Raw genomic sequence first — 11,167 nt, forward strand, 5'->3', positions numbered from 1 at the left:
GATTTGTGATATGTAGAAGATGGATATTGAATGGCTATATTTCTCTTGATATATATAGGGATACATGTTAACCCGAAGCTGGGGGGGGAGTGACAGCCATCTCCGCACGGGAACAAGCCCGGGCAAGAGGATGCCGAGGCATTTCCCCAGATTCGAGAAACTTGGGGGCTGCAGTTACCCCATACCCCGCGCATCACCACCTCATCTTTGGGTTAGGTTAGTTGCGGTGTTTTTGGTTGCGTTCAGGGGCAAGTCGCTGGGTTGGAGGAGTGTCAAGAGATCCCAGTCAACCTCATTTACTGATCTACCTAGAATCAATCCAACCTGAAAGCCAGCCGTAACAGACAAGTCGTAACTTAATGGCTCCCACGGCTCTTGATGTTTTCATGGTCAGGGGAAGATGGATTAGATGAGGACTGCGCTAACCCCGCATTCCAGCCCTGCGGAACTTACAACTGGGCACCCTCCCCACAGAATAATTGGCACAGCAGGTAAGTTAACCCAATATTATACTGTGAACCATGCCTCAAAAGTGAATTAATAAGTCTTTAAACTATCTCTGAAGACCTCTGAACTATATTTTAAGGCCTGTTAATTATCTTTAAAGGTATACCCACTATCTTTAAAGGTGCATTAACTATCTTTAAAGGCCTAACAATTATCTTTCGAGGCATGGTTTATATGATATAATATGGATTTAACCCACTTTCGAGTGCCCATTATTATGTGGTGAGGGACCTGGTGCAGGGATCGAGGGCAGCCAAACAATCCACAACTCAGCCCAAGTCCCACTGGTGACATCGACGCCGTTTGAACCTTGATGGTTTGGCATTCAACGCATGCAGAGAAGACGCCCCTCAAACGCCACCCGATAGAAGGCACACACGGAGTAGTAATATGCAGAGAAAAGGTGTCAGAGCCTTCTCGGGCCACAGCTACGGCCACACAGGTCACCATCATGGCGGCGGCGGCAACCACTACTCCCGTCTCAAACCAGTCGAGCTCGACCCCCTCTCAGAATACGGCCTCCCCTCTAAAGGCGAAAAGAGACTACTCTCTCCCAAAGTCCAAGAGTCCTACTACTCTAAAATAGCAGAACGCTACCTCGCCTTCTGCACCGAAGCCGGCGACAAAGACAACCTCCAAAAACAATTCGCCCGCCTCGCCGTCGCGGACACCACCCCCTCTTCCTCCGCCAGCTCCCCAGTCATCTCCGTTCCCCCATCCCCCTTAACCTCCGCCCCTTCCACCGCATTACCGCTCCCAACCCCCACCTCCCTGCCCACCGGCAGCTTCCCCGACATCACCTTCATCGCCACCGATAACAGCAAAGAACAAGACCAATCCGGCTCCCTCCCCTCCATCCTCTCCGCCCTCCGCAAGCTCCGCGAGGCCCTCGTCGCCACCCAGCGCCGAGACCCCTTCACAATCCAAGTCTACCTCTTCGCCATCCGCCTCGGCATCCTCGCCAAGTCCTTCGAGTCGTACTACCCGGCTCTGCTCTACCTCCTCCGCTCTGTCCACCCCTTCTCCAACCTCACCTCTGTCGAGCTGGCCGAGTGCGTGTCCTATCTCGTTCTCGACACCGCCTGCAGAAGGCAAGACCTCGCCGGGGCGTTTAAGCTGCGGGAGGAGTACAAGTTGAAGGACAAAAAGGTGGACGCGGTGCTCAAGGCGCTGGTGGGGGACAACTATGTGCTTTGGAGGAGGGTCAAGAGGGGGGTGGATGGGTACCGGGTGAAGCTGATGGAGTTTGCCGACGGGGATGTCAAGAGGCGGACGTTGATGGCAATGGGGAGGGCGTATTTGAGCTTGCCGAGGGAGTTTTTGGAGGGCCAGATGGAGGAGAGCTGGGAGGGGCTGAGGAGTAAGTATGGGGTTGGGTGGGAGCTCGGCGGGGAGAAGGGGGAGAAGGTGGTTATACGGAAGGTTGGGAGGGGATGAGGGATAGGGGGGTTATATATGGGAAGAATGGCATAAGATATTGGTGTTGGGACAGGATATGGTTTCAACATGTTTGGCTGGGACGAGGAACGACCATTGGTATATTATACTACTCATGATGTGGCACGGCATGGCGAGCGTCAAGGGATAGAAAATGGTGGCTTTAGCAGCGAAGTACAGATTAGGGATATGGGATTATGACATGATTAATGATAATACCGCGCCTTGCTTGAAGGTCATCGTTTTTCTTGATGACTTCCAATCGAGGGAGTTTACAGAATCGTTTTGCAGCATCTTCCAACTATTAGAGAACGACACTGACAGGCTTGGTTGGAACATATACATTTCAAGCCACGAGCGGGTCTCAAAAGTAACGCAGGCCATCGTTAGCCCCATGCTATACGGAGAAAAGCCAGTACAAAACGTCTATGGCCCCGGCTCTCCACCATATTGTTACACTGCGCATGCGGCTACAACAAGCTAAGAAAGTAATTTATCAAATTGGGTATTTTCAACTTCCGCAAAACATCAAGCAACGCCGTCCCTCACGCCCCGAGCTTCATTTACTGTCCACCCAGCCCCCCCTTATCACAGCGATGCCCTAGGCCAAGCTCAAACGTCCTCCCACTCGATCAGATTTAGAGGAGAGCAAAGGCAGCAGCAAGACCACCAATGGCACCCAAGCCGGCGGCGACGGTGGGACGGGGGCCGAAGTTGGTGCTGGTGCTGGTGCTGGTGCTAGAGGCATCCTGAGCATCAGCGTCGGTCTCGGTCTCGGTGGCGGACGACTCCTCAGGGGCATCAGTCTCGGTGGTGCTGGGGGCCTCGGTGGCCTCGGTGGTAGCGGTACCGGCGGGGGTGGTCACGGCGGTGTCAGTGTTGGCAGCTGTAGTGGCACGAGTCGAGGTCCTAACGGGAGTGGTGGCCGAGGGGCTGGCAGTAGCGCAGGTGACAGCGGTGGGGAGATCATTGACGCCGAAGGCCTTGCAGAGCTGTTGTGTCGAATGTTAGCCATCTGAACACGGATATGGATATTGCGCAAAGCAAGAACATACCGTCGCAGCAACGGAAACAGCGGTCTTCTGGTCCGCCTCATTGCAGACGTCGACGAGGCAGCAGGCGATGCTGTCGAGGAAGGTGCTGTTCTTGCAGATGCACTCGGGGTCGCTACCACAGTTGCCAATCCCACCACGGAGGTACTGGGTGGCACAATCACGCTGTCAAGAAACTTTTAGTCAGTTTACCATGTCTCTCCTGGAGAGCTTTTGGGGCGTCGAACATACAGCGCATTCGGGAAGATCAGCCAAGCCCTGGGCGGCGACGCTGGTGGCGAGAGCCAGGGAGACCAGAGCAGCAGAGTACTTCATGGTGACGATAGGGTTAATGGATGAGGTATTAGAAGATGTAGGGTATCACGAAGAGATGATTGCTGGTATATGGTAAACGAGAGACAGAAACTGCGAGATGCAAGATGCGAGATAGAAGACTAGAACCGAGCACGCAGGAGAGAACTCGTGGTTGTTTAAATAATATAATACCCACTGGATTTGGTCGCATATTCACCCGGGATTGGGGATCTTGGCCGCCTTCTTGGGAAGGGGAAGAGGCCAATGGGCTGCCTTCTCCGAGACAAGGGTGGCCAAATCCCCAGCAAATCCCCAGCAGCGACTCCTGCAATTTCACGGCCAGCTTGTGCCCGCAAGCAGCCATCATTGACCAACCGAACACCAGACACCGGGTTTGTTCATGAGAGATATATTTACTGAGTAATTTTTTTTTATTTTTTTTGCCTCGCCATGTCTCTTCTGTGTGACTACATGGTGAACATGAGAGCTGCAGGCAACATGTAACATATGACCGTCAACCTGGATGGGATGCGAGCATCCCTACATCGAAGTGGGTATCTTCCATGCAGTTCGCATGGCGCTTCTTCGATGCGGTTGCTTCCGTGCCCCTGTCCAAGACTCCCGTCCCGTCGACTTGCACTTACACCACAGCCTCCACATGTTGTGGTGCCAAATGCGAGAAGCTGTTTGTAAGACCACAGCCCAGCTACGTACAGCTAACAGCCAAGGTACCTTAGCTACCAGCGTTTGTATAAGTTGGGACCGTTGGCTATTGAAACTCACGTCATTTCTATACTGGTATATGCGGCCTTGTCAGGTGGAGTTAGCGCCCCTAGACGACCAGCTGCTGGAAACAGACCGCAACGATCTGCGCGAAGATCGGAATAGGGGATCCCTAGCATAGATTGTCAGCTGTCACTTTGAGGCCTCTTCCTGTCACAACGTCAACAAAAGCGTCCGAACTTTCCCCGTCTGGCAACAGAGACTGGTCATACCTCTATTGACAGTCTACCTTCACGCTAGAGTCGCCAGGGGAAAGGATAAGGTCTCCGCAAAAAGCCAACGACTGGCAAACAGAGAACTTTGCTGCCACGCGAAATCCATCTCAGCAACCATTTTCTCGCGCCACAGACCGCTCTTCTGACCCCGCCAATCTGACCTTGAACCAGTCCCAGTTGTCCCACAGGCAGAGAGACAGGTGTGGTGAGGGAGTGAAACTGCGCTTTCTCGGTGCCATTGAATCAACTCGTGGATGATCGTCGGGCTCTCGTCCAACCCCGCGCCCGAGATGTCGATTTGGAGATTGGTGGCTCCCCGTCGCTGGGACTCTTGTGACACCTCAGAGCACTCATTGGTCCGACGGGAGACACTGGGCTGGAAGCACAGAGAGCTCAGATCCCTGTCGGTGCTGATGCTTGGCAACAAAAAAGACAAGACCCAGAAACGGAACGAGCAACCGTTCGCTGCGCAAAGTGCTGAGCCGCCGCCGTGCTGCCAACATCCGATTTGTGAGCCGTGACTGGATGCATCGACTTGATTGCGCCGCGAGCACAAGTCTTTCTTTGCCTACATCTACAACGACGACTCCTAAAGGCTCCACCGACTGGACTTTTTCCTCCATCCAACCTACTTCTTGTGCTGAACGATGCTCTTCGCCTGACCCACTATATTATTCAGAACACCCGACACGACGGTGACGACAAGATGGGGCTGGGAGTGCTGGAAGATCGGGTCATGGAACATGTGCCTGGTACGGATACTTGACACAACTGAATCTCCATGATACCACTGGAGCCGTCGTGGCTGACAATTGTTCTTCCTCTGCTTTCAGGCACAACCAGATACTTTGACGACCCGGAACGACCGCAATTCTCTAGCGAGGGAGTCGAGGGCCTCAAGTGCGATACCAGCGGACCGATGCCCATCATTCTCGTCCCTCAGCCATCAGATGACCCTAACGACCCCTTGAACTGGCCGTTATGGAAGCGCGATCTCATCACCTTTATTCTCTCCGTGACGGCCATCTTTGCGACGTGTCTTGGTCCAATTCTTGCCGCCAACACGCTGACCCTGACCGAAGATTTCTCGGTCAAATTCGCTAAGGTCGCCGAACTTACAGGATGGTATCTCTTCGGAGTCGGAATTGCCGCCTTCTTTTTCGTCCCCTCGGGTCGTCTGTGGGGAAAGCGTCATTTGTTTGTGGGCGGAACCATCCTGCTGATCATCACCTCGGCTTGGGGAGGCGCATCGCGACACAACTATGCGAGCATGGCTGCTGCGAGAGTGTTTCAGGGTGTGGCCACAGCGCCGTTCGAGTCGCTTGTCAATGTTGCGGTGGGAGATCTGTACTGTGTGCATCAACGCGGCATTCGTATGGCCTTCACCAATCTGGCCGTCTTTGGTGGTGCCTTTTTCACCCCCATCCTGGTGGGCAAGATCACCCATGAAATTGGATGGCAGTGGACCTTTTACTTTGTCGCCATATTCTGCGGCTTGTGCTTGCCGGCCGTATACTTCTTTTGCCCCGAAACCGCCTATCGGCGAGACCAGTCTCTCAACACTGACATGCTGTCGTCCGATGGCCCAGGCGCCCAACAGTTGTTCGCGAACACTTTGAACGCCCCTGAGGAGCCTGAGAAAACGACGAAGAGAGACGCTCCGTCCACTCCTGATACATTGGTTGGTGATGACGCCAACCAGACTCAGGTAGGACTTAGCGAGATCCCCATCTCTTCGGCACCTGCAGCTCCAGCCACTTCATCGACAGCCGCACCCGTCCCAAGAGCTCGGGCGTCAGTGGTCCCTCCGCCCAAGGCGACATTCAAAGACTCTCTTGCCATGTTCAACGGCCGCAAAGCCGACGAGAATTTCGTGAAGCTGATGTTGCGGCCAATCGTTCTGTTTTTCCATCCGGCCTTTTTCTGGGCATGCTTGATTCAGGGATTGATGATTGGCTGGACAGTCTTCATTGGTGTCATTCTTGCTCAGTTCTTCATCGGCCCTCCTCTCTGGTGGGGCGAGGTTGAGACGGGATATGCATACACAGCGGCGTTTGTTGGCGCTATTGTCGGCTTCCTCATCGCTGGTCTCTTGTCCGACTGGAGCGCCCGTTTGATGACTAAGTGGAACAAGGGCATCTATGAGCCAGAATTCCGTCTGTTTCTCATCATTCCCATGATGATTTTTGGGTGCATTGGTCTGTACGGCTGGGGGCCTACCGCGGATGATCTTCTCTGGGACATTCCCCCTGCCATTCCGCTCATGTTCTTCGGTTTCCAGGTTGCTGGTATGGTTATTGGCGCAGTGGCCAGCTCGCTTTACATTGTAGATGCTTATCGTAAGTTTTGACGCCCTGTCTACTTGCGGTAATTCTGATTTAACTTCTTCTATAGGCGACCTGGCTATCGAAGGCTTCACCATCATGATCGTCTTCAAGAACTTGCTCAGTTTTGGCCTCACCCTCAAGGCCTTCCAGTGGCTTGTCCTCAATCAGACCAAGGCTACTCCGTTGTTCAACATTATTGGTTCTGTGCAACTGGTTGTCTGCCTGTCCAGCATTCCGTTGTGTAAGTCTGCATTGGTGTCCTTTTTGTCTCTGTTGCTCGTGCTAATACCTCTCCCCCCATCTGCAGACGTATTTGGTAAGCGCATGCGCAGCTTTTACCATCGCCACGACTGGTTGGCTTTCTGCAAGGTCAGGTAAACCATAACTTTATCCACGTAATGAAACGGACTATGAAGATTGGTTACTTTTTACCACCAATGAGTCCCATACATGATGTATTTAATCCAGCTTTTTATGACATGAAGCGGCTGCCGAAGAATGATGGAGGTACTTCGGTCACGTATATACTTAATTAATCTTACTTAATCATGGATTTTCTGTCCCATTCTTATCTGTGTCCTGGTTCGTGTTTCAACGCCAGCACCTCTTGCCACGCTGCATACACCAAATTGAATGTCGTCTCCGATGAGGTGGCATAATCCCACATTGTGACATTGTCTGTTCCTGTTCAAGTCTGGTGATCACACGTTCCGAGACAGCAGTTGTGCAGTACACCGAGAAGAAAAGATTAAATCAAATCTTTGCCAAAAGATCGCTCTTGCTTCGTGCAATCGGAACACACCTCAAAATGATTCCAGAGCCCTAGATCTTGGCCTTCTCCTTCCTCCCGCTCTTCAGATGCTTGCTAATCGTACCAGCGAGCAAAAAGTCAGGGTACTGCATGTCGTCGTCCACGCCCACCGCCGCGGCTCCTTGCCTCCTCCACCCCGCGCCGTCCACCACGAGGGTTGTCCCGTTGATATAGTTGCCCGCATCGCTAAAGACATACACAGTCGCATCGGCAATGTCTCTCACCGACCCCCATCTACCAATCGGCACGCCCTTCGTCCTCGTCTTCGGGTCCAGCTTGGAAGAGGCCAGCCTTTCCATCCCTTCTGTTCCCTCAATCGCACCGGGGGCGATGCTGTTGGCAGTCACGCCAAACGGGCCGTACTCGAGCGCTACCGAGCCCATGAGGGCGTCGATGGCGGCCTTGGCGGCAGAGACGTGGGATTGGAGGGGCATTCCGGTGTAGTGGAACGTGGCGGAAGTAGATACGAAGCGGCCGCCGGTGGTGCCGGCATCATTCGGATTGGGATTGCGAGCGGCAGACTCTACGAGGTAGGGCATCGTGGCCTTGATGGTGTTAAAGGTGCCAATCGTGTCGATGTCGATGACGGCTTTGAAGGCGTTGGGGGAGAGCCCGGCGATGGGGGCGATGAAGTTGCCTGCCGCGCCGGCGACGACATAGTCGATGCTGCCGAGCTCCTTTACGCAGCGGTCGGCGGCGGCTTTGAGGGAGTCGTACTACGGTCGTTTCAGTGAAATGATAGATGGCGGTGAAAGTGTGGGTGAGAGCTTACACTCCGGACATCAACGTTGCCGATCCCGATGACTCGGGCGCCGTTCCGGACTTTGGCAATCTCCTTGGCGGCGTTTTCTGTCTTCTCAACGCTGCGGCCGATGATGCAGGCGTCGGCTCCGAGATGAACCATGGCGCGGGTCTGCGCGCTGCCGATGGAGCCTGCACCGCCCGTGATGAATAGTACGCGGTTGGCTGTTAGACACTTGTGAGCTTGCATTTCTGATGTTGGGGAGGCGGATAGACTTACCAAAGATGCCATCCTTCCAGACAGTGCTCAGGTACTCTGATCGGGGGACAGACATTGTATAGAACGAAGTTTAAAGGAGGTTGTTTCAAGATGTCAAAGGATCTTAGCAATATCAGACTCAGAGCAGAGAGATGAAATGGTGTCCAATGGGTATAAAGTGCTTGCAAAGCTTCAAGCGCTATATTGCTTCAAAGTCACAAGGGATATTGGATATTTGAGAGCTGCAAGAGCTTCGAGCTCTCGTTTCTCTGCTTCATGTTATCCGGGGTCCATTGCGACGCTTCGTCTTACCTTTCTGGGTCGAACCTCGGCATCCTCCACTTTATTTGTGATCTTGGCTGGAGGAGCCCCACATGGCAGGGACAAGGGATCGGTGCTTGAAATCCGGGGAACTGGGTCAGCCTCAAGATTGCCCATCAGCTGAAGATATCAAGACCTCGACATCTGGCGACGAGACAATGAGCAGGTCAACTAACAGTTGTGGATGCATAGATGACAGGAAAAATCTAAAGTTCTGTAAAAGTCACAGGACAACAGCGGCAATCCAGTCCATCAGTTCTTTTATAGTGCAGGGCCTTGAGCTTCAACATTAGAGATGCGTAGAACCCCCAACAAGACAAGAACAACAACCCGGCGATACAGTTGAGCCAGGAGTGGAAATGTAGAAATATATCTGTTGACGGGCAGGTCTTGGGACAGGGTTAGGTCGCCGTCATTCAAACAGAGATTACAGGAATGGCGGCGTATCGTAACTTGAAATTACACATGCATCTAAACCCTAGAGTACTCTGGCGGGGCGGAAAGGTTGCCAAAGCGGTGCACGCGCCCAAATCGTGTTGCATAGTCTGGTTAGCAGCCACAGCACGCGTCCGTTTGAACGTTAACCCCTCCCTCAATTTACGCGAGTTGGGGAAGGCTTCAGTTGGCAGGTTCCTTACCACGCCTTAACACATCTCTCCAACCACACTCCCACCAATGGCAGACCAAAACAATGGGCAGAGAGCCGAAGGGAAATTTTGCAGAATCATCGCTCGATGTCAGGAGTAGCTAACTCGACTTTTTTGCATCAATCAATTGAACCGTATTTCCCACCAGCCTTTGCCTGGCTTCCTCTTCCGTCCCCTTGCAGATTGCACACGCTCTCTACAAAGAAGACCACGACTCGCGACAGCTTTGTCAAAGACGAAGCCTTTCCATAACCACTCATTGTAACGCAGGAAGTCGAGACAAGTCATCAACGCCGGTTTCGGTCAAGCCGCTAGCGACAACAACATGGCGCGTCTGCCTTTCGAGCGCAGGGAATCGCAACCAAAACCTGTGTTGCCTATTGCCTCCGGGTCCGAGGACGACGACGATGACGACGCTCTCTCTCTATTCCGACACTCGAAGCAGGTTTTCCCCAAAGTTATTCGCGAAGCAGAAGAAGAAAGCCGCGATAGAAGCAACGAAAGGAAGCGCAAAAGCTCGCTGTCGGAAGAAGAGGGTAATGAAAGAGTTCGGAGGAGGTAGGTTACAAAGGTGCTCAACTCTTGATCCGCGTTGCTGATCATTTTCATAGGAGAACCTCTTCCCCGGGGCTGTCCTCAAGTCCGCCCAAGCAAATGGCAGGCCTGGCTGATTCGGATGACGATGACGACGACCTCATCATGGACGTTAAAGGCAAAGGGAAAGAAGTTGTGAGGCCGACCAAGATAGTCACTCCCGTCAAGCCGCGCCACGCAGCGGTGTCAGCAACTCCTGTTGTAATGATTGACGACAGCGATAGTGATGACGCCCTGGACAAGAAGCCGGTCAAAGCTGACCTGGATAGCGACGATGATTCCGATATCCAGGAATTCAGTCCCTTCGAGAAACAAGAGTCGCCCGATAGCCACGACGACGAGCTGCAAGAAATGATACGCAAGCAGCGAGAGAAGCTCGGAAGGGTCAAGGAAGATCTTGTGGTGCATATCTATGTCGATTCTCCCATTCCGAACATGAAGCCGATTCTAGTCCGGCGAAAGGCAAAGCAAGACATGGCACCCATCATACCCACCTGGATCGCAAAACAACGGGAAATAGGCCTGGACATTTCCAGCGAAGAACTCAACCTTTTTGTGACCTGGAAGAACAACAAGATATACACTCCGAACAGCGTTGCTTCGCTCAATCTCGACATAGATGAGGATGGCAATATCGTCTTAGGTGACGGGGAGGGCTACCGTATGTTGAGACAGGGTCCAGCGCTCCATATGCAAGTTTGGGATGAGGATAATTACAAGGACTTCCAGCAGTGGAAGGACAAAGAAAGATCAGTCAGATACGGTCTCGTTGATTTGACCGAGGCAGATGATGCGGAGCCTGTTCCCGAGGAGCCAAAGAAGAAGGGGATCAAAGTGGTCCTCAAGGCCAAGGATCTCGAACCGCTCAAACTGTCCGTGCAAGAGGATACCACGGTGGGGACCATGATTGAGGCGTTCCGTCAGAAACGAGCAGTTGGTGACGCGTGGCAGGTTTCGATATGGCTTGAGGGAGATGAGCTGGAGGAGGATGCTTTAGTGAAGGATACTGACATTGATCCCGATGAGCCGAACCAGTTTGAGGTTCATATGAAGAAGTAGAGGTGTACTGATAAATAACTTGGAAGCTTGCAGCACGTCATCCGACAATAGTCTGCTAGCGGGCAAATAGATACCCGTATATCTCTTCAAATATGACATATCTCATGAATTCTCTCTCGA

General features: G+C 52.8%; 5 protein-coding genes across 5 annotated transcripts; 3 read left to right on the forward strand and 2 right to left on the reverse strand.

The window, feature by feature from the left end:
* Positions 1-897: 897 nt before the first annotated feature.
* Positions 898-1,944, forward strand: QC761_301630 (uncharacterized protein; the record flags this gene model as incomplete). Its single annotated transcript, XM_062877314.1, has 1 exon — positions 898-1,944. The coding sequence occupies one exon, from the start codon at positions 898-900 to the stop codon at positions 1,942-1,944; it is 1,047 nt and encodes a 348-aa protein (XP_062733059.1).
* Positions 1,945-1,955: 11 nt separating this feature from the next.
* On the reverse strand, positions 1,956-3,600 carry QC761_301640 (uncharacterized protein). Its single transcript, XM_062877315.1, has 3 exons — positions 3,228-3,600; positions 3,000-3,161; positions 1,956-2,936 (listed from the first exon to the last, which is right to left on the reverse strand). The coding sequence occupies exons 1-3, from the start codon at positions 3,309-3,311 to the stop codon at positions 2,583-2,585; spliced, it is 600 nt and encodes a 199-aa protein (XP_062733060.1). The 5' UTR covers positions 3,312-3,600; the 3' UTR covers positions 1,956-2,582.
* Positions 3,601-4,994: 1,394 nt separating this feature from the next.
* Positions 4,995-7,180, forward strand: QC761_301650 (uncharacterized protein; the record flags this gene model as incomplete). The annotated part of the gene is made up of 4 exons (XM_062877316.1): positions 4,995-5,040; positions 5,122-6,627; positions 6,683-6,856; positions 6,923-7,180. 4 exons carry the CDS (start codon positions 4,995-4,997, stop codon positions 6,991-6,993), a joined length of 1,797 nt encoding a protein of 598 aa, XP_062733061.1. The 3' UTR covers positions 6,994-7,180.
* SPS19 (peroxisomal 2 4-dienoyl-CoA reductase sps19) lies at positions 7,082-8,725 on the reverse strand. Its single transcript, XM_062877317.1, has 3 exons — positions 8,448-8,725; positions 8,199-8,392; positions 7,082-8,142 (listed from the first exon to the last, which is right to left on the reverse strand). The coding sequence occupies exons 1-3, from the start codon at positions 8,500-8,502 to the stop codon at positions 7,438-7,440; spliced, it is 954 nt and encodes a 317-aa protein (XP_062733062.1). The 5' UTR covers positions 8,503-8,725; the 3' UTR covers positions 7,082-7,437.
* A 617-nt stretch (positions 8,726-9,342) lies between these two features.
* QC761_301670 (uncharacterized protein) lies at positions 9,343-11,156 on the forward strand. The gene is made up of 2 exons (XM_062877318.1): positions 9,343-9,952; positions 10,006-11,156. The coding sequence occupies exons 1-2, from the start codon at positions 9,720-9,722 to the stop codon at positions 11,045-11,047; spliced, it is 1,275 nt and encodes a 424-aa protein (XP_062733063.1). The 5' UTR covers positions 9,343-9,719; the 3' UTR covers positions 11,048-11,156.
* The last annotated feature ends 11 nt before the right edge of the window (positions 11,157-11,167 follow it).

This window comes from Podospora bellae-mahoneyi, chromosome 3 (assembly GCF_035222275.1).
Source record: "Podospora bellae-mahoneyi strain CBS 112042 chromosome 3, whole genome shotgun sequence".
Taxonomy (NCBI): Eukaryota; Fungi; Ascomycota; class Sordariomycetes; order Sordariales; family Podosporaceae; genus Podospora; species Podospora bellae-mahoneyi.

What these genes read in the sequence shown, in the direction of transcription:
- QC761_301640 (XM_062877315.1), bottom strand. Translation starts at nt 3,311, where the DNA reads ATGAAGTACTCTGCTGCTCTGGTCTCCCTGGCTCTCGCCACCAGCGTC. An exon ending in CTGATCTTCCCGAATGCGCT is followed by an intron (nt 3,162 to 3,227) that starts GTATGTTCGACG and finishes GTTTCTTGACAG; the next exon opens with CGTGATTGTGCCACCCAGTA. An exon ending in CTGTTTCCGTTGCTGCGACG is followed by an intron (nt 2,937 to 2,999) that starts GTATGTTCTTGC and finishes TCGACACAACAG; the next exon opens with CTCTGCAAGGCCTTCGGCGT.
- SPS19 (XM_062877317.1), bottom strand. Translation starts at nt 8,502, where the DNA reads ATGTCTGTCCCCCGATCAGAGTACCTGAGCACTGTCTGGAAGGATGGC. An exon ending in CTGGAAGGATGGCATCTTTG is followed by an intron (nt 8,393 to 8,447) that starts GTAAGTCTATCC and finishes AGTGTCTAACAG; the next exon opens with CCAACCGCGTACTATTCATC. An exon ending in GCAACGTTGATGTCCGGAGT is followed by an intron (nt 8,143 to 8,198) that starts GTAAGCTCTCAC and finishes AAACGACCGTAG; the next exon opens with TACGACTCCCTCAAAGCCGC.
- QC761_301670 (XM_062877318.1), top strand. Translation starts at nt 9,720, where the DNA reads ATGGCGCGTCTGCCTTTCGAGCGCAGGGAATCGCAACCAAAACCTGTG. An exon ending in AATGAAAGAGTTCGGAGGAG is followed by an intron (nt 9,953 to 10,005) that starts GTAGGTTACAAA and finishes TCATTTTCATAG; the next exon opens with GAGAACCTCTTCCCCGGGGC.